The sequence below is a fragment of the Crinia signifera genome, chromosome 9 (genome assembly GCF_055691185.1).
Source record: "Crinia signifera chromosome 9, ASM5569118v1, whole genome shotgun sequence".
Taxonomy (NCBI): Eukaryota; Metazoa; Chordata; class Amphibia; order Anura; family Myobatrachidae; genus Crinia; species Crinia signifera.
In genome coordinates, this window is record NC_139225.1 from 19,836,679 (window position 1) to 19,856,744 (window position 20,066).

At 47.8% G+C, this 20,066-nt stretch overlaps 1 protein-coding gene across 5 annotated transcripts in view; it reads right to left on the bottom strand.

Annotated features, from left to right (window-relative positions):
* The window catches only part of GSN (gelsolin), a 38,095-nt gene extending 22,876 nt beyond the window's left edge, over window positions 1-15,219 (bottom strand). The window contains exons 1-2 of one of the 5 annotated variants that reach the window (XM_083161324.1): window positions 15,066-15,187; window positions 8,958-9,154 (exon numbers count right to left, since the gene is read on the bottom strand). In XM_083161324.1, coding sequence (XP_083017450.1) covers window positions 8,958-8,999 — 42 coding nt within the window. In that variant the 5' untranslated portion in view covers window positions 9,000-9,154; window positions 15,066-15,187. Of the gene's footprint in view, window positions 1-8,957; window positions 9,155-9,620; window positions 9,762-15,065 lie in introns of those variants that run through there. The other 4 variants (XM_083161323.1, XM_083161326.1, XM_083161325.1 and 1 more) reach the window with 4 other exon arrangements.
* Window positions 15,220-20,066: the final 4,847 nt, after the last annotated feature.

Sequence of the window (20,066 nt, forward strand, 5' to 3'; positions counted from 1 at the left end):
ATAAAGCTTGTATTAACAGTAACTTATTTTCATTAGAAGGCTGTGCCCCACCCGGGAGTCTTTTTCCGATATCCTCCCTTGGATATCTAAACTTTTTGACCACTCTCCACTTTCACAAGCTTAATACATCTGGCCCAGGGTTCTGTTCAGGCAGTAACCAATACCCGCTTTACACCAAAATCCCAGATCCAACCTGGTATTTGGCACATGGTTACAAGCCAGGTCAGATCCAGGATTTGCACCATTTGGGAGTCCCCCCCAGCATGAAGGGAATAGACGCTGTGCTCATGGCATCTAATCAGCAGTGCAGAGGAAGAAGTGGGGGCGTGGCCAGATGGTGCCAGCATTTGCATAGACCGCACCCCCTTTTCAGTGTCGCTCTTCAGAGGGTTAAGAAGTTGGGAGGTATGTTATGCCTTGCCACAGTTTCCCTATTAGGCATGGGTCTTCAAACTGTGGCCCTACAGATGTTGTGGAACTACATGTCCCAGCATGCCCTGACAGTTTTGTCTTGCTCTTATAGGAAAAAATGTGGCAATGCATGCTGGAACATGTAGTTTCACAACATCTGGGGGGCCACAGTTTGAAGACCCATGCTATTAGGGTATGCAAAACTACGGCAAGGCATGCTGGGATGTGTAGTTTAACAACAGCTGGAAGACCAAGGTTGGATATGCCTGCTGTAAACTGAATTACCATGCGCAGGGAAGAGGGTGGCAGAGTCTGTGCATCCTGTCATTACGCCCCATGCTGCATAAGCCAACATAACCCTTATCTGCCCATGTGCTGGTTTCCTGCCACAGCGATGTAAACACCACTTACTGTGGGGAAACACAATCTATTGTGATTGTGCCTCATCCTATGTGCCTCATCCTATCACTCATCCGCCCGAGTAATGTTCTCACCCTGAGAACAGCAGAACAATTCCCTGGGGCTCAGCTATTGTGTAGGCCTCAGCCTTTGTGTCATGTTACACAGCGACCCGCAGGATGGGCACATGTAATCCCTCACAGCAGATCATTGCACCCGCTACCCCCGCAGGCAATGCACCTGTGCCAGTCAGAGCAGGATCCCCAGGCCGCAGTATATACGTGTGCAGAGGATGGGAACGTGAACTAGCAGAGGGATAGGATTCCGTCCTGGCCTGTATGTGGAGCAGTAAAACTTTTCTTCCAGATTGTTCTAATAGTTTCATATTTTACAGTCCACATGGAGCATAGTTGGGAGTGATCAAGTAACAGAAGGCACTAATTGGGGCTCCAGTGCGGAAATCTACAAACTGACACCAGGAAGAAAAAAAATATTCCATTTGTCAACCCTATGACCCACACCGGATGTACTGTATCACGCCTTGGGGGAGAGATAAAGTAATATGGTTACAGCTAACCAGCTTCTGCCATTCCAGATACCAGGCTAGAGAAACCACAGCTGCTGATCAGTTGAAATGGCAAAGGTCTTTAACACAAAGGGGGCGGTGTAATCAGCCCTGGTGAATGATGACCGTATTACGGCGTATTGATCTCCGGAATGTAGAACCCTTAAATGTTATTCCAGCAGCCAAGTTGTCTGTAGCTTCCACATCAAAAGGAGAGAACTCAGATCTGTTGGTGTAAGAACTTGTGACCGCGGCTCAGACAATACCTCGTGACAGGAAGGGGAGAAAAAAAAAGTTCTCTCCCATTTACCAGGGTGATTGAGATTTAGTTTAGGGATGACACTAAACGGACCATTGATTTGGTATCGATGGCAGTGGTTTCGCCATGCAATTTCAGCATTCCGATATTTGCTGCTATCGAATATTAAACATGTGATGGTTTTCCAATGGTCCCACCCCCTCCAGTCAGCCACACTGCAGTGCGCCAATCATAGTAAAAAAAAAAAAAAAACACGTGTATCGAATTCTTTTGATGCGATGGTCACTGACAGATCGATGGCAGAAACCCAGCCATCATTTGATGGTGTTCTTCCAGTGTCCATCCCCAATTCAGTTTGCAACCCCCACGTTAGCGCCATTTCATGAATCAGCAGTAATTGAGATGATGCCGCTACAGCATCAATTCACTAGCCAACATCAGAGCACCTCAAGCCTCAGTGATGTGACACTGATGCTTATAGACCACATTTTATAATGTGACTGCAGCATCGGGGAGAACATAACAGGGACAACACTGGATTCTTTGTCCGGAAGCCAAACCCTTTACAAAGCAAATAACCAGCTCACGAGTAGATCTATTAGAATACAAATAACCAGCAACCCTTTCTCTTGCATAGTGTGGTGTCGCTGCAGCGTTTATAGAGACAGATAGGAGCTGCCAGGCTGCTTGCTCTGTGGAGAAATGCCAATTACCCAGATTAACTGGGGCGCCACCTAGTGGTGCATGTAGGTATCAGTAATGGCAGGATGGTAGATACAGATATGACTAGAAGCATGGAGTAACGTGTGAGCGAGTACACAGGCAGCTGGCTCGGTGTGCTGTCAGATCCGGCCTAGTTATCAGTGGAATAACTTCTATATTTAGAGAGCATCCCAATGGCTGCAGGAATCCGAGCAGCCGTCATATGACTAGACAAGAGCCAGATACTCAGAGACAAACCACAAAACATCCATCCAGCGAGAGGCGCGCGCATGCCACAGATGTGGTCGCCCTGGCATCAGAAAGATGGCGCCATCTGACTGACAGAGGCAAGAGCACTACACATGGTGGCATGCCTGCTAGGATGTGGAGTATAATTACAGGAGACAGTTGGGGGTGATGCGGACGTTGTACAAGCTTTTATCAGTGCACTGGGCCTCATTCAGAGATGCCGCAGAACATATTTTGGTACTTATGTAATATCTGGACTCCCGTTTTTCTTATGAGACCGCGTCCCCCTCGCGGGGCTCGCTGCGCTCACCACGCTTCGGGCACGGTGGCTCGCTGCGCTCGCCACACTATATAAAATCAACTCCATGCGTAGTTGGATAGTAGGGGTATGAAAAAATGGGGTGCATTTATCATGGGAGTCCAGATAATACATAAGTACCCATATTTTTGTGTTAGAGTTTAATCGGCATCTATGTCGCACAGCGCATGTGCTGCACCCAGACTGCGGATTTAGGGGGAGATTTATTAAGCATGGCGAAGTGATAAAGTGTCTGGTTTTTATCACCAGTCAATCAGCACCTAACTGAAGTTACAGACCCCCCCCCCTCCCAATCAGCTCCTACCTGTCATTTTTCAAACCAAGCCTGTAAAACCAGACACTAGCACTTCACTGAGCTTAATAAATATGCCCGAGTCGCAAAGTGATTCTCAGGGGAAGATAGATAGATAGATAGATAGATAGATAGATATAGATATATATATGAGAGTTGCAGCAAGAATGTGGGTGTGTAACGACCGTTTTGGGGGCATATTTGAGGCAGATGTAGCAGCAATGTCTCCGGCGTTTCACTTCCTGTGGTCATAGGGCTAGTCAGAACATTGATTGTGGACTAATCTGTGACAGAGGTGGCTGTGGACTCGGAGTTGCCAGGGGGAGGCCAACATGTAGTTCTGAATCAAAACATCTACAATCTCAAGGTTTACAGTCAAACGGTCAACATCTGAAAACATTGACACAAGTTTGAGTGGTACCATCACAAATGTCCTGTCCAGTATTCTACACCACCACTGCGATAAGGTGCAGTACTGTATACACGCACAATGTAAAAGTACGATACTGTAACACCAATGTACAGTGCCATCTTTATGCAAATTGGTACCAATGTCAGTGCACAGCTGAATGGAACAGCATAAATTGCTCATTTGGGTGCCATCTAGTGGTTGCCAGTGCGCAAAGCTTGAACTTTCCCCATAGAGGTGAGGAGCAGCATTATCCTTTTGTTATATAGGATCCAAGTCATTACGATTCCCATGCTTGTGATACCAGGTTCTAGCCCCAGAGTCTATATTAGAGGATAATGGTTATTCCCAGCATTGCGGGGTCACGGTAGTCACAGCAATATGTAGAATGTTTCAGTGTAAACATGTAACGTCTCCGCCATATAAATCATTTCCCCTGTACAGGGATTCCGGACCCCTTCGCTCCTGTCAGATGGTCCCACCCGAGCGCACAGAAAACCACTAAGTGTTTCTATTTCTTTTTAGCCCAGTGTACACAGTTTATAGAGACCATATGTCCGCCTTGTCCGTGCCAGATGCTGGAACTCATCCAAACGCCCCCAGCTCCGATAATGCTCTGGATTCCCAGAACCGATATGTTTACTTTACAGCTTCTCACTTCGGCCTAGGGGTGATTCTCCACACAGCAGAAGCCAAAACGAGATAATCGGACACTCAGCTCACCAAGAGCTGGTTACATGGCGCCTCAGTGAGGTCACCAGTTCCAAAGGCCACAAACACTCATGGCACAAAATGGCCGCTTCCACCGTGTATGAGGGAGTAATTCCAGGGCCCAGCTGACTGGACGATGCAGAGGGACTTGTTGGTCCAAGCACTTCTGAATGGACAGTAGGATTGTCATGTGCAGACAAAAAGGTCTATTTCCTTTTCATTAATATAGAGCTGTATACAAATGCAGTAGTTTATGTCGATGCTGATCTACCCAAAGCGAGCCACGCAATGGGGAACGTGGTACATCAACTTGGAGCCCATGTGCTAAAAAAAAAAAAGTTGATCTTTTAGGTTTTATATAGCCCAGGCATGTCCAAACTATGGCCCTCCAGCTGTTGTGAAACTACAAGTCCCATCATGCCTAGCCATAGTTTTAGCATTCCCTAATACCAAAACTGTGGCAAGGCATGATGGGACTTGTAGTTTCACAACAACTGGAGGGCCATAGTTTGGACATGCCTGATATAGACTGTCAGCCTTCTGAACCAAACCCATTCTATGGTCCAGTCCACAATCTTGTTCTCAGGGTGTGCTCATTACAGATAGGGAACACATGTAACTTTTGTGCGAACTGTTCAGAGGTAGATTTGGTAGAACAGCCTATGGAGGTTATAGGGCTGGGTGAGGACTTTGATACTAAGTTAGTATCCGGGTGAAATCACCGCACACAGGGAAATAAAAGCCCGGATATACACAGAGGATTTAGTGGCGTAATCTGTTTGATCTGCAGGTTGGTCTCTATTGACCGATTGATAGAACTATTCCTGGCACAAAGGAGACACTTCCTAGTGGACAGTGGGCCAGGAACACAGTTGTGCTCTATGCTGATGTTTTTACCATTGATCGGCCGACTACATGCAACGCAATCGCACAGGTGAAGGGGTCTGCACAGCGAGGACTTCATTGCAGAGTGACTGACAGGAATTGACCATTTAGGCATGTTAATGGGGAGTGGCAGTAAGAGCGCCTAAGTTGCTACCGAGCTTCCATTCTGCGTAGCTATCGACCTACTTGAGCGGCCAATGTTTTTGTGTATTGGCTGCGAGTATACGCAATTGCAAATGTGTTGCACTAGTGCCGGTGAGTATGTCAATTCCTGGGTGGAGACTACACACTGACATCAGCAGCCTGGAGCATTACCCCGGCCCTCCTACATCTAGTTGGCGCACACCAGGTATCTCACCATCTATAGTTCTCTATACAATGTCAAGCTTAAAACAAATACTTTTGCCTCAAGATGCCGGGACACGGAGCATAGCTCCAGCCTGACACCTGCAAAACCCCGCCCCTGTATTTTGATTGGCCCACAGACCCATCAATGAAAATGGATGACCATCGATATGTAAAAACCATTGATGGTCATCCATTGACTACTACACTATCAACGGCCAGTTGCACTTTCGCTATCGATGGCAAAGGCAACGATGGCCATCTCTAATCACAAGTTGACCCGCTTGCGTGGAAAGGAAAACCGCTGAAGTCCACCTTCATCCCAACCAATATCACTACAAACTAACACAAGCTGCAAAAACCATCTGAACAGCTGTGTATTTCCCACTGGGGACAAGACACACAAGTCTCTGCTGTATGATTATTAGCACTTACAGGGGTTATGCCACGGCAACTCACCAAGAGGCAGAAATGGACAAAACCACTAGCAGATGTCAGAGCACAAACACTGGTGAATGATCGGGCTTATGTACTAAACCCTGTGCATCATGGGAATATTCGTCAAGGGGATATACAGTATGTGCACCTCCATAAGGATGCTGAGTGCGCAGGGATTTACCTCCATCCAGGAGAGACCCTACAGCAGTGACGCGTTTCACTTGCTTTATCCTACAGATGGTATTTCATACCTTCCACTATGGCATGGTTGGAGAATATGATAGTGCGGAGCGCAGCGAGGGGACGCGGTACACTTAGATGTCCACTATGTCAACATTCAGGACAAATAAACGTGAAGACTCATGTCAACCTAATGCTTGCATCAAATCAATCAATCCGCTATAGAGATCAGTATAATGGCAGGACTAGTGGAGCGAACGCTACACCCATATCCAAAATCGGACCAATTAATAAGCTGATTGGAAATATATCACAGTCTACGGCACAGTTCAGCAATAGGTCAGAGGAGATGTGTTTAAGGCTTGCAGAGAGATACAGTGCCAGCCAGCTCCTAACTGCTGTTACAGGCTGGGTTTGAAAAATGGCAGTTGGGAGCCAATTGACACTTTCTCTCTCCCCAGGCATTGTACATCTGCCCCTTATTGGTAAATCTGGAAGCCTGTCTTGCGCAAGCGTCGGGTGACACGCTGTGGTGATTGCTGATTGGATCTCTCAGCGAGGAAATGCTAGAAGCCCATAGGGCAATTCCAGGTAACGAGGGCATTGCACACTGCTACCAAGCACTGGACTATACTGCAGCTGAGAACTTGGTGCATATGAGAAGCAATCGCACTTCATCTGCAGACCACCCTGCGTAACTAGTTTTCGGGAACTGTCCTCATACAAAGGTTATACTGGATTCCTGGCCTGCAAGGCGTACTCTGCACATTCTGTTTGGAGATAATAATGCGGAAGTTCAGCTGTGCGCGATTATCCAAGGAGGTTTCATGCTGACATCTGGGCAACAGGGATATCCAGCTAGGATGTTGCAACATCTCATTGGTCCAGTGTATATAAATGTACTCCTAACTGGCATTGTGCAGGATGTATCCCTGCTGTGACATATATAGCCGGTATTAGCATTGGTCACAGTAAGGAAAAGATTATGTCTAGTCACCAGTGCCGTCAGGGATATGCAAGGACAGAGTAACACAGGGATGTGCATACATAGATATAGTTTATACGGCGCCACAAGGGTTTCGCAGCACCCAATACAATTATTACAGTACAATGCAATTTAGGACAGGTACATGGTAAATAAAGACAGTTCCATCAGGAGACAGGACACTAACAAATTATTAGGGTAGTAAAAGATATACCAAGAGAAGTACACGAGGAGAGGTGCTCGTGAAGGGAAGGAGCAGACAGACATCATACACAGAAGGTTAGGGGCCCGATGGATCAAGTTTCAAAACATAATAAAATGGGGAGTGAAAAACTCCTACCCGTCATGTTACAGGCTGGGTTTGAAAAAAATGGGGCAGATGTATTAAGCCTGGTGAAGAGATAAACTGGAGATAAAGTGGAAGGAGATAACGCACCAGCCAATCAGATCCCAACTGTCATATTTCAAACACAGCTGATTGGCTGGTGCGTTAACTCTTCCAAGTTATCTCCAGTTTATCTCTTCTCCAGGCTTAATACATCTGCCCCATTGACTGGTAGGCGCTGATTGGGTAGTGGTTTATCACTTTTGAATATTGATAAGTCTGGCCCAAGGTGAGAGGGATGACTTACATAGGAATGAAAATATGCTAAACCAGGATTATACCTGATCATTCACCATAACTGAGCGTCAGTGTGTTAGGGGAATACTTGAGACAAGCAAGTGGCAGCATCAGGGCCAATTGGAAGCCATAATCAGCAGGAAAGTTATTGCATATAATTGGATAACACTCCACAGTATGGGTCAAAGATCCCTACACTGGCATTCCTGTTGCTATTGCACTTTCTGTCCAGTAGGGAGAGCACATATACAAATTTTGAATTACCCCAGTAGTCACAATGGGGCAGATGTATTAAGCTTGGCAAAGAGATAAACTGGAGTTAACGTGGAAGGAGATAAGCACCAGCCAATCAGCTGTGTTTGAAATATGACAGTTGGGAGTTGATTGGTTGGTGCGTTATCTCCTTCCACTTTTATCTCCAGTTTATCCCTTCACCAGGCTTAATACATCTGCCCCACTGTTCCTAGTGGAGCACAGTATAACAGCAGCAGCATCTCCTAGTTTCCAAAGCATTTGGGGTTAAAAGGTTTTAGGAATAGTAGGACCACAGCTATGGGTGTATAAGGACAAAGATTGAAAATCCTGTGACCAGAAGAGCCCAATCCAGTTTTACCCCACAGAGACAAGCACCAAAGATTGAAAATCCTGTGACCAGAAGAGCCCAATCCAGTTTTACCCCACAGAGACAAGCACCAATAGGTTCCATTTGGGGGTATGAACCTTAAACAAGAGTGTGCAGATACTGCGAACCCAGCATTGTCCAGGCCCCGATACACCCATAGGCCCACTGTGAGCATGCAGCAACACACAAGCATTACACGTGTTTGTGGGTCCTCAGGAAGGAGACGGTCATTGGGTCACCAGCAAGTCGTTGGACAGTAATTGGGTCGACATGTGTCTAGGTTGACATGCAGGAAGGCCGACAGGGTCATTAGGTCAACATGAGGTTTTTCACTGTTTTTTTGAGCCAACAGGCGGTATTTCATGCCCAACCATCCACTAGGGCGTGGCAGGAGAATGAAAAGTGAAAACCCCCATGTCAACCTAATGACTAACAACTGGCTGGTGGCCCACTGATCCACACCCCCTCAGGACAGGAACCGGGTACAAGACACATCAGTCCCATCGTCTATACACAATAACCATTATTACACTAGTGTAAGAGTGAAAAGAGAAATGCACACACCCGTGGTACACAGCAAGCTCCAGCCGCATTGGTGTTCCCCATTTTTACAAACAAAATTAGGGTTTAGGCGCTGCTCATGCCGTGTGGTCAGAACTCTGTCCAGGAGGGGGCGTCTGTATAAAGCAGTGCGTTCAGGCCCAGGGTCTTTCCGCTAGCAGGTCATCCATCTGCCCCACTAACCTCTGGGGATGGGCCTTCTATAGCACACAGCAACACAAAAAACAGGGACAGCAGCCCCAATACACACAGGTCAAAATCATGAAGAAAAACCAGGATCATGCAGTTACAGAGCAGCAAGTGGCCAATTATAGTCCAGGGTTCTGACTGAGCTTTGTTAGCAGAGCAAAAAAGCACACAAATGGGCAAAAACTGTGCTGCACCTCAGGGGGGTAGATGTAACATGTACAAGTTAGATTTAGTTGGGGATGGTGTCCAGACTGCCTTATTCTTAAACTGCAATCTAACATCTGTGGGCTGCATGCAAAAGCAGCCAGTATTTACCCTGCACATAAAAAAATAAAGATATATTTCCTCCCCTTGCATGGGTTGTTTCAGACATAAGATTATTTGACATTTTACGTCTGGTGCAGAAATGCACTTTGTAGACATAGGAGACTATAGGGAAATGTAACAGCAAGAAGCTTCCCGAGTATCGGTACATACCGCAGGGATCCTCGCTGTAACAGGCCACGTGGTACTCTGGACCGTTGCGCTCAGCCACTTACTTCTCTGCTATGGAGGCACCAGGCAGAACCACAGACAGGTGATTGGGGAGGGGAGGCAATTAATAGCAGGGGTGATTAGTGTTAATCATTCATGCATCTGTTGCAGGCATCACTAATTAACTCATTAGTATCCACTCAGACCACAATAATTGTATTAATTAGCCTCACGTCTTCCTAGGACCGATCTACAGGGAAGCTATGATCAAAAATACAGTTCTGATCCAATCTATGATTGAATATGCATGATCTTAGGATATCTCTGCCTTAGCACAGGTAGATTATTACTGGTCAGTTTAATTTACCCAACAGGTGCACTCATTACTGACTGACACATTTTAAAAGATCCACAGGTGGAGCTAATTATTTCACATTATTCTGTGAGGAGATCTGGAAAACATGCACTGTGTGGGGTCCTGAGGACCGACTTTGAGAACCTATGGACTAGAGCAGTGTTTCTCCAGTCCCGTTCTTGAGTGCCCCAACAGGTCATGTTTTCAGGATTCCTTCCTGTGGAAATAGGTAGGAATAATTACTGAGCCAGGATATTAGAATAATTTGTAGATGCATAAGTAAATACATCCAGAAAACATGGCCTGTGAGAGGTACTTGAGGACTGGAGTTGAGAACCACTGGATTAGAATGGTCATTTGTGGCTGGCGTATGGCAATATATCACCCGCAGGCCTGGTATCCTAGGCTGGCCACTATTGTACGTAGAATGTTCCACAGTCCCCTTCTATTCCCCCTACAGCTATAAACCTATATTCACAAAGTATAATGAGCCTGCTTTATAATCTGATTATATGCTGGGAAACTGCCAGTGCCTCTTCCAGCCTGACTCAGAGAGAGGCTTCTGGCTTCTGTCCAGGAATCCTCGGCCTGATGACTGATACATAAGGCCCTCGGCACAGACGTGGGCAGCTGTCAGATAGTCAGCTGGATCTACACACCGAGCCTGAGCTTGTCCCTCTGACTGCCGGGGGCCTGTGTGTGGGTGTTGGGGGGTGTCTAGGCAGCCCAGACCATTATTCTACAGCCTAGGGCAGTGGTAGCCAACCCTAGCCCTCGAGAGCTACCAACAGTTTACATTTTCCAGACAACCTAGCTGCTGCACAGCTGCACTCATTAATCACTGACACATTTTAAAAGATACACAGATGGAGCTAATTAGCTCACTTGTGCTTCTGTGAGGAGACCTGCAAAACATGCACTGTTGATAGCTCTCGAGGGCTAGGGTTGACTTTAGGAGGGAGCAGAGAGGGATTTACACATCCGGGCCCTTTGACAGGTGCCTGAATGTGGAGAAAGGGGAGGGGGAGGGGTGTTATGACTGACTGAGGCCTGGATGTGGTGGTGGAGCTTACACAGCCTATGCTACTTTCTGACTGTCCGAGGCCTGGATGTGGTGGTGGGGCTTACACAGGCTATCCCACCTTCTGACTGTCCGAGGCCTGGAGGTGGTGGTGGGGCCTACACAGCCTATTCCACCTTCTGACTGTCCGAGGCCTGGAGGTGGTGGTGGGGCCTACACAGCCTATTCCACCTTCTGACTGTCCCAGGCCTGGATGTGGTGGTGGGGCCTACACAGGCTATCCCACCTTCTGACTGTCCGAGGCCTGGATGTGGTGGTGGGGCCTACACAGCCTATCCCACCTTCTGACTGTCCGAGGCCTGGATGTGGTGGTGGGGCTTACACAGGCTATCCCACCTTCTGACTGTCCGAGGCCTGGATGTGGTGGTGGTAAACCTGGATAAACAAGCCGTTCTTGGGTCGCCTCGGATCAGCCTCCGGATACACTTATATGAAGGAGATGGATTTGTATTCCCAATAAAGTGGTGTTTTTCTTCCTTTTTGGATCAATGCAATCTGTCCATAGGAATGTCCACCAATTGACAATTGACTTGGCAATAGCTCAAAGAAAGAATCTCTGAGATGGCTCAACGCGTTTCCCTGAGGTAAAATCCCCCAGCTTCTTAGCCCACCTGTCTGAGGCCTGGATGTGTTGTGCTGGGGCCTACACAGTCTATCCCACCTTCTGACTGTCCGAGGCCTGGATGTGGTGGTGGGACCTACACAGCCTATCCCACCTTCTGACTTTCCGAGGCCTGGATGTGGTGGTGGGGCTTACACAGTCTATTCCACCTTCTGACTTTCCGAGGCCTGGATGTGGTGGTGGGGCTTACACAGTCTATTCCACCTTCTGACTGTCTGAGGCCTGGATATGGTGGTGGGGCCTACACAGCTTAGCCCACCTTCTGACTGTCTGAGGCCTGGTTGTGGTGGTGGGGCCTACACAGTCTATTCCACCTTCTGACTGTCTGAGGCCTGGATATGGTGATGGGGCCTACACAGCTTAGCCCACCTTCTGACTGTCTGAGGCCTGGATGTGGTGGTGGGGCTTACACAGTCTATTCCACCTTCTGACTGTCTGAGGCCTGGATATGGTGGTGGGGCCTACACAGCCTATCCCACCTTCTGACTGTCCGAGGCCTGGATGTGGTGGTGGGGCTTACACAGTCTATTCCACCTTCTGACTGTCTGAGGCCTGGATATGGTGGTGGGGCCTACACAGCCTATCCCACCTTCTGACTTTCCGAGGCCTGGATGTGGTGGTGGGGCTTACACAGTCTATTCCACCTTCTGACTGTCTGAGGCCTGGATATAGTGGTGGGGCCTACACAGCTTAGCCCACCTTCTGACTGTCTGAGGCCTGGTTGTGGTGGTGGGGCCTACACAGTCTATTCCACCTTCTGACTGTCTGAGGCCTGGATATGGTGATGGGGCCTACACAGCTTAGCCCACCTTCTGACTGTCTGAGGCCTGGATGTGGTGGTGGGGCTTACACAGTCTATTCCACCTTCTGACTGTCTGAGGCCTGGATATGGTGGTGGGGCCTACACAGCCTATCCCACCTTCTGACTGTCTGAGGCCTGGATGTGGTGGTGGGGCCTACACAGCCTAGCCCACCTTCTGACTGTCTGAGAACTGGATATGGTGATGGTAAGGCCCCACCTTTTGACTAAGGATGACCATATGTGGGCTCGTCATTGATGGTTGTCATCGAGACTGTGAGTCCATCGATGGTCAACAACTATGTTATGGAAGACCATTGTTCCCTATTCTTTCAGTGAATAGTCCACAGGCCAATTACAGCCTGGGGGTGGGGCTTCATGGGTGTTAGGGGCGGAGCTGTGCTGTGTCTTGGCACCTTGCAAAAAACTAATAAAAAAATTATATTTATTCTGTGCAATCAATGGAGGGAAACTATCTGGTTCTTTTACATCCATGGCAGATATATATATATATATATATATATATATATATTTTACATAAACCATCGATGAGTGGAAATCATAAATGCATGATGGATATCCCCACTTCTGACTGTCTGGGGCCTGGAATTGGTGGTGCGGAGTCATCTGATAGGTGCACAGATCAAAGGTGGGAGTTCTAGTTCACATGGGATGTTGCTATGGGTAACCAATCACTTCTCTACAGTATGTCCATCAAACGGTTTTAACTGGGAGCCAGCGTATGGCCAGTGGATGGCATCATAGACGGGATCTCCTGCACCTGGCAGCTGGGTGCAGCTGTATGTGGCCATAATAGTGATGGGGTGCCCTAGCGGACGCAGGGCTGGGGGTTGATGAAAGCGATATCCAGAGGGCTCACAAACACTGTGGGTCGTCAACACCACAAGATTGACATGCACTAGGTCGACAATTAAAAAAGGTCAACATATGCAAAATGACGACATGACAATTGTTGGCGCATAAAATGTCGACAATTTGTTTTTCGCGATTTTTGACAATATTTGTTTGGTCTTTATGTGCTTTACCTCCCCACATGGACTCCGACTGGGAAGAGAGTCAGACACTAATTGGGGGACCCAGGTGCTCAGGCGTCGACGTTGACAAAAAAAAACATGAAACACTCATTTTGACATATCCATTGATAGACCTATTGCTTGTGTCGACCTTTTGACACCGTCAATCTAGTGCACTTTGAACTTTTAACAATGTCGACCTGGTGTATGTTGACGTTTTGCTGCCAACCAGTTGACTTTCTACCTAGACACTGTCTGTGAGCTATACCCATAGCTGCCTACCTACAATTTCTCCTCTCCAGCAGAAGCCCCGAGAGGAGCAGCTTCTCCAGGGGTGGGGGTGGGGCTTGCCATCATTAAGTCTCACCCCCTTTCATTTAAATGCCCTGATTTCAGGCTCTTTGGGGAGGGGGTGGTACTAAATGTCGCAATTTGCATCATTCTAGTCCCACCCCCTCACCAAAGATCTGCAAATATTGGTATTTGACCAACAGAGGGAGGGGGTGCGGGGCTGATGCGGGGGCCCTGCTAAATGTGGGAGGCTTGGCCACCCTTTCGGGGGGCCGGAAGGGGGACCTGATTTTCTAGGTTAATGCGTATGGCTATACCACACCTGTAACCAGAATACGGGACCTTAGTTGGGAACGCTATTGTCAGTAAATCTCACCCCGAGGGAACGTCACATAATACAAAGAATACAAAACTAGACAATGCTCACGGAATAAGGGAACATAGAGCAGGGACGGGGCCATGATGCTGTATTAAATCTCTCTCCCCTCCCCCCCAGACTCCTGCAGCCGCTGCCGCAGCTGCTGCAGAACTGCTTGGAGACACATTAATCCCTTAATGATTTCTGCAGAAGTGATGACACATAGCCCCAGGCCGCTGTGATTACTAGCAGTGTGCCGGCAGCCACGGGTGATGTCTCTGACTCTTGGTGTTGTTCTCAAGCCAAAAACTTGCCGCTGTCCCTGGATTTATGTGGCACACGCACACACACATACACACATATGTAAGAAGTGGCGTGTTATCAGCTCCTGGGCATCACACGCCAGCAGCCAGCTTCATGCCTATATATGGAGCAAGTTTAGTTGATACAAAGTTTTCTAGAGTTATTGTAGAGTTAATCTTTCATGAGGTCGGTGATATTAATAACCAGGAAGCACATGTGGGGGGGGGGGGGGGGGGGGTATACTGTACATGCACCCCCCACCCCCTGGTTATGCAATACAGTATATTAGTGCATGCACTCCCACCCCTCTAGGTATGCGTTATATTACTGCATGCACATCTCTAGGTACCCAAGGCATTATATTAGCAACCTGTGGAACTACACATCCCAGCATGCCCTGACACAGTTTTGTGATATTAGTGCAAGCGATGCAGGTGGAGGATGCTGCGCTGTGAGATTTGATACCTCCCTCCCTGGATGCAGCAGTGATTAAAATTTGACCCCCCCACCAGGCTCAGGAGAGGGTACATAGAGAGAGGGAGAGATTACAGCCCTGGTGCTGCTGCTGCTGCAGAAAGCACAGCAGCAGGGATTACTGCACTTACCTGATGGGATTCTCCTCCTCTTCTTCTCAGCGACTAGGAGCAGAATGCAGAAGAGAAACAGAGAGATCTGGGCTGCAGCAGCCCTGCAGGAAGGTTCTTAATCCCCCCCTCCCCAGCCACCACCCCGGTGATTCATCCAGAGTGTACCGCAGTGCCACGCCATGGTGACTGGCGGTATTACATCCTGCTGGCTGAGGACAATAGAGAAACAGAAGAACCGGGTGGGGGCGCTGCTGGGTGGACCTGTCATATGTATCAGACCCCTGCAGACGCTGTTTAGATAGAAACACAACATAACACAACAGGGAACCAAGAAGGGGGAATCCCTGTGCAGCTGCTGCTAGGAGGATGTGACCAGTAATATGGTTGCTATTAGGCTGCAACATTGTTTCTGCTTTGTATCACTGACCACATCCTGCTCAGCAATGACACACAGTACAGTATTAGAACTTGGCTTGTATCCAATGGATGATAACAGCAACAACAAACAACAATAATAACAACAAACAACAATAATAACAACAACAATAATAATAATTTCTCAAAGAATAATTAAAAGAATAATTAAGCCGACATGTGCCGACAGGCGGTATTTCATGCCCTACCCTCCACTAGGGCATGGAGGGCGCAGCGAGGCCCCATACACGAAGCATGGAGAGCGCAGTGCACTTTTTCTATGTCCACGTCGACTGTGTCAACATTTAAGACATAAAAATGGTAAAAACCCATGTCGACCTTTTTACTTTCGACCTTCCCAATGCCGACTTTTTGACCCTGACGACAATAGGCATGTTGACCTTTTTTCATGTGGCCTGTCAACTGTCAGTGGTCGACCCAATGTATGTCGACCTTAATTCGGTCAACCTAGTGACACACAGCCCAACCATATGTCCACCGGAGGCACCTGTGTAGATATCCCCCGTATATGTGACATATATCCCCCATTCCCATCAGTAGCTTTCTCTGGAGGATACAATGCTGTCCGATTGACCACGATATGAATTGGGAAGTGTTCCGGAGTTTGGCTGACATGGCTGAAGCCTACTGAATGCATTTCTTACGCTTTAGCAGGACTGACCGGTTCTGCCAACAATGGCTGCTGCTCGTGCGACATTTATTAAGCAAATATAGTCACAAGTGCATACAGAATACAGGCAATGCTATATATTATTTGAATCAGCAAAAGCTGTTTGTGTGTCTAACTAGCATCTCGATGTGCATAATACCGCGTTTACACTGCCAAAACATTTAAAAAAAAAACGGTATTTTGAAACGGTATTTAAAACGGGTCCGAGCCTTCACACTGCAGTAGATTACCGTTTTAATACCATTTAAGTACCATTCACATCAGTCAACCCGTTTGATCCCCTGAACACGTTTCAAGGCAGAATGCAGGGGCAGCCTATCACAGGTCTGTAATCTGTTGTTTTTACTAAATACCGTTTCAGAGCCATTCTCACTGCATAAAAAACGGCTCTGAAACGTGTAGGACTCTGCTTTTTAAACTTTTTGAAATACTGGTTATCTTTAACCGGTAAATGAACTCTGGCGCTTTCCCACTGCAGCCTTAAACGTTTTAAAATGGGAAAGAAAACGGCAATATACCGTTTAACAAGTGCAGTGTGAAAGGGGTATAACATACATTTAACTGGGAATACAAAAATAACATGTACAGGACATGGTCTATTGTGGCAAATCAAAGTATGTTTCGCTTTTCTAAGGTTCAAAATATATATATTTTTTTAAGGTTTCTTTATTATGAATCTGGGCTAATTTTGGACTTATTCGTTCATTTAAACATTGACGATTATAATAACTCTCCCACACAAACCGGCTCTAATTCTATCTGACTTTACGGAGCTGTTTTGTGTGAGACTTGTGAAGCGGCTCCCAGTACTTCCCGGCCTGTAACCGTTCTACTATATACGGCCCATTCCTGTTGCTATCAATAAGTCGGGCGCTCCCTGGTCTAAATACCATCAGAAGTGCATGTTCATCGCAAAAGTCACCGTTACCTTGCCCGGGTTCTGGAAAAAAGTTTGACGTTCTACCCTCCGAAGTAGATTACAAGCGATTTGTCTAGGAACTGCAAAAATCATCTCTCATTACGGAATGGGATTATTGGATAGACAGCCACTAGGTCGACATGCATGAAGGTCGACATGACTGAAGGTCGACATGTGTTAGGTCGACTGAGTCATTAGGTCAACACAAGCATTAGGTTGACATGGGGAAGGTCGACATGAGGTTTTTCAAGTTTTTTTGTCCCAAATGTCGACACATCAGCTTCTTTGGGCTGAGCCTGAATGGAGATTGAGAGTAAACCTGAAATACTGTAGGTTGACTCATTTCGACCTTAGTCAAAAGGTGGAAATGAGTTTTTCACATAATTTTGCGCCGACATGTGCCGACAGGCAGTATTTCATGCACTACCATCCACTACGGCACGGTTTGAGAATAAAACAGTGTGCCGAGTGCATCGAGCCATGAGATGGAACATGGTACACTTAGACGGTGTCCATGTCGACTATGTTGACATTCAGGACAAAAAACGTGAAAATCTCATATCGACATTTCGACCGGCAACCTTACAATTGTCGACCTAATGCTTGTGTCGACCTTACAAACCTGTTGACCTTAGCAATGTCAACTTATTTCAGGTGTCGGCCAAAGCCCTGTCGACCTTCAGTAGTCCACCCAATGCACAGGTGCCGATTTATATTTTTGCTGGTGGGTGCTTAAACCAAAAATATAGGGGAGTGGCTTCATGGGAAGGGGCGTGGCCACAAAATAATACCAATTTATAATACGCAGCACAGTTGTCTCCAATATTCAAATTACGTCAGCGGTACTTGTTTCCTAGCACGGCCACAACGATCATGATCGTGGACATCGTGAGGAAAAATCGGGGGCATCGCGGCCATCGCATGCACTAAAAAATCGGGTGCGATGGTACCGACGCGATGCCCGCGATTTCCCCATAGGAAACAATGTTAAATGCCTCAATTTACCCAAATCATCATAGGGAACAATGGTAAATGGGCCAGAAACCCCCCAAAACACCCCTGACCAGTGAAATGTCCCCCCAAAAGTATTTTACGCCACCCCACGATCAACGCGAACCCGAAGCGTGGCGAGCGGCGGCGGTACGCGTCCTCCGACCTTTTCATACCCCCACTATCCACGTCGGCGTGGAGTTGAGAATAGAACAGTGTGGCGAGCGCAGCGAGCCCCGCGAGGGGACGCGTTAACCTGTGAAGGTATCCGCGTACCCTCACCACGATTCGGGCTCGGTGGCTCGCTGCGCTCGCCACACTATTCTATTCTCAACTCCACGCCGACGTGGATAGTGGGGGTATGAAAAGGTCGGAGGACGCGTACCGCCGGTTCGCGTTGATCGTGGGGTGGCGTAAACTACTTTTGGGGGGACATTTCACTGTTCTGGGGTGTTTTGGGGGGTTTCTGGCCCATTTACCATTGTTCCCTATGATGATTTGGTGAAATTGAGGCATTTAACATTGTTTCCTATGGGAAATTGGGGCCATCGCGGGTACATTGAGCCATTTAACATTGCTTCCTAGGGGAAATCGGGGGCATCGCGTCTGGACCATTTAAGCCTTTTTTAGCCGCATACGACGCGACCGACGCGATTTTGACTTTTTTCAATGCATTTCAATGGGAAAATCGGGGGCATCGCGTCGGTCGCGTCGCAGACCACTAAAAATGACACCCGATGCCTGCGATTGTGGCCGTGCTAGGAAACAAGTACCACGTCAGCCCTTTTTACACATTACGGCCAAGTACATAAATGCCCCCACAGTACCAAATACATAAATGCCCACACAGTGCAGGTACATAAATGCCCACACAGTGCAGGTACATAAATGCCCCCAGTGCATGTTGTGCGGTGCCGGCGTCAGACGCTGGTGCCCCACACACAGGCTGGCCCGCCCCACGTCCGCAAATCCACGGACGGAATACACTCTTCCCGGCATACTGTTTCCCAGGCGGGTCCGGCGATGCGGGTGCTGTAGCCGCAAAATAGCAAGTTAATACGGCTGCCCTCGGGCCCGTTGGTGCTCATTAATTTCCGTGGGTGCTCCGGCCCTTGAGCACCCACAGAATCGGCGCCTATGACCCAATGTATGTCGACCTGAATTGAGTCAACCCAATGACCCATACTCTGTCTATGAGTGATAAATGTTAGGTATTCAGGAATCCACCTGACGCGTCCCTCTGGCCTCTATGATAATATTTGTTATAGGGAGTGTGAATCACACAGGACAAATACTCAGCAGCACCTGGTTTATACAGAAGGTACGGCCCAGCGGGTGTGGTATAGGGGTCCGACAGTCGGGATCCTGACGTCGGGACTCCGTCCGGCACCCCGGCTCAGCATTCCCTCCTACACATCTGTTACATTGCAGGGGAATCTCAGTAAAAGAGACGTTTACATTAAATCAATATGGAAATCTAAGATGCTGTGATAACAGGGTGTAATCAGCAGCAGACATGGCTAGTATCTGTGTGCAGGTTTCCATACATTGACATAAGGTAATACAATCATTGATTATGCATTGGTCATATTTGCCACCAATTTCCTATCTGGCAGAACTGGCCTATCACTGGCCCCGGCTGATTCCCATGTTGTCTCCTCAGTGAGAGGATTGCTGCCGGGTGTCAGCCAATCATATTCTCTGCAGTCAGTACTATTGGTATGTGCCTGCAAGGTGATGTCATGAACAGGGGTTAAAGTGAGGGGGAACAGGGTGGAACTGAGTTCCACCACCTCTAATGGTAAGGGGAACTGAGTTCCACCTCTACCACAGCCCTGAACAGTAATTCCAACATAAAAGCCTTTCCCAGAGGCGGTTTCTTCTGGCATGGCGTATGTGCAGGACCGGTGCAAGCTACCGGAGCGACCTAGGTGGGGGGGGGGTGCCTTGGCGCTCACCCGCCACACGGGGGGGGGAAACGACTTTGCGGGGGGTGATGCGATGC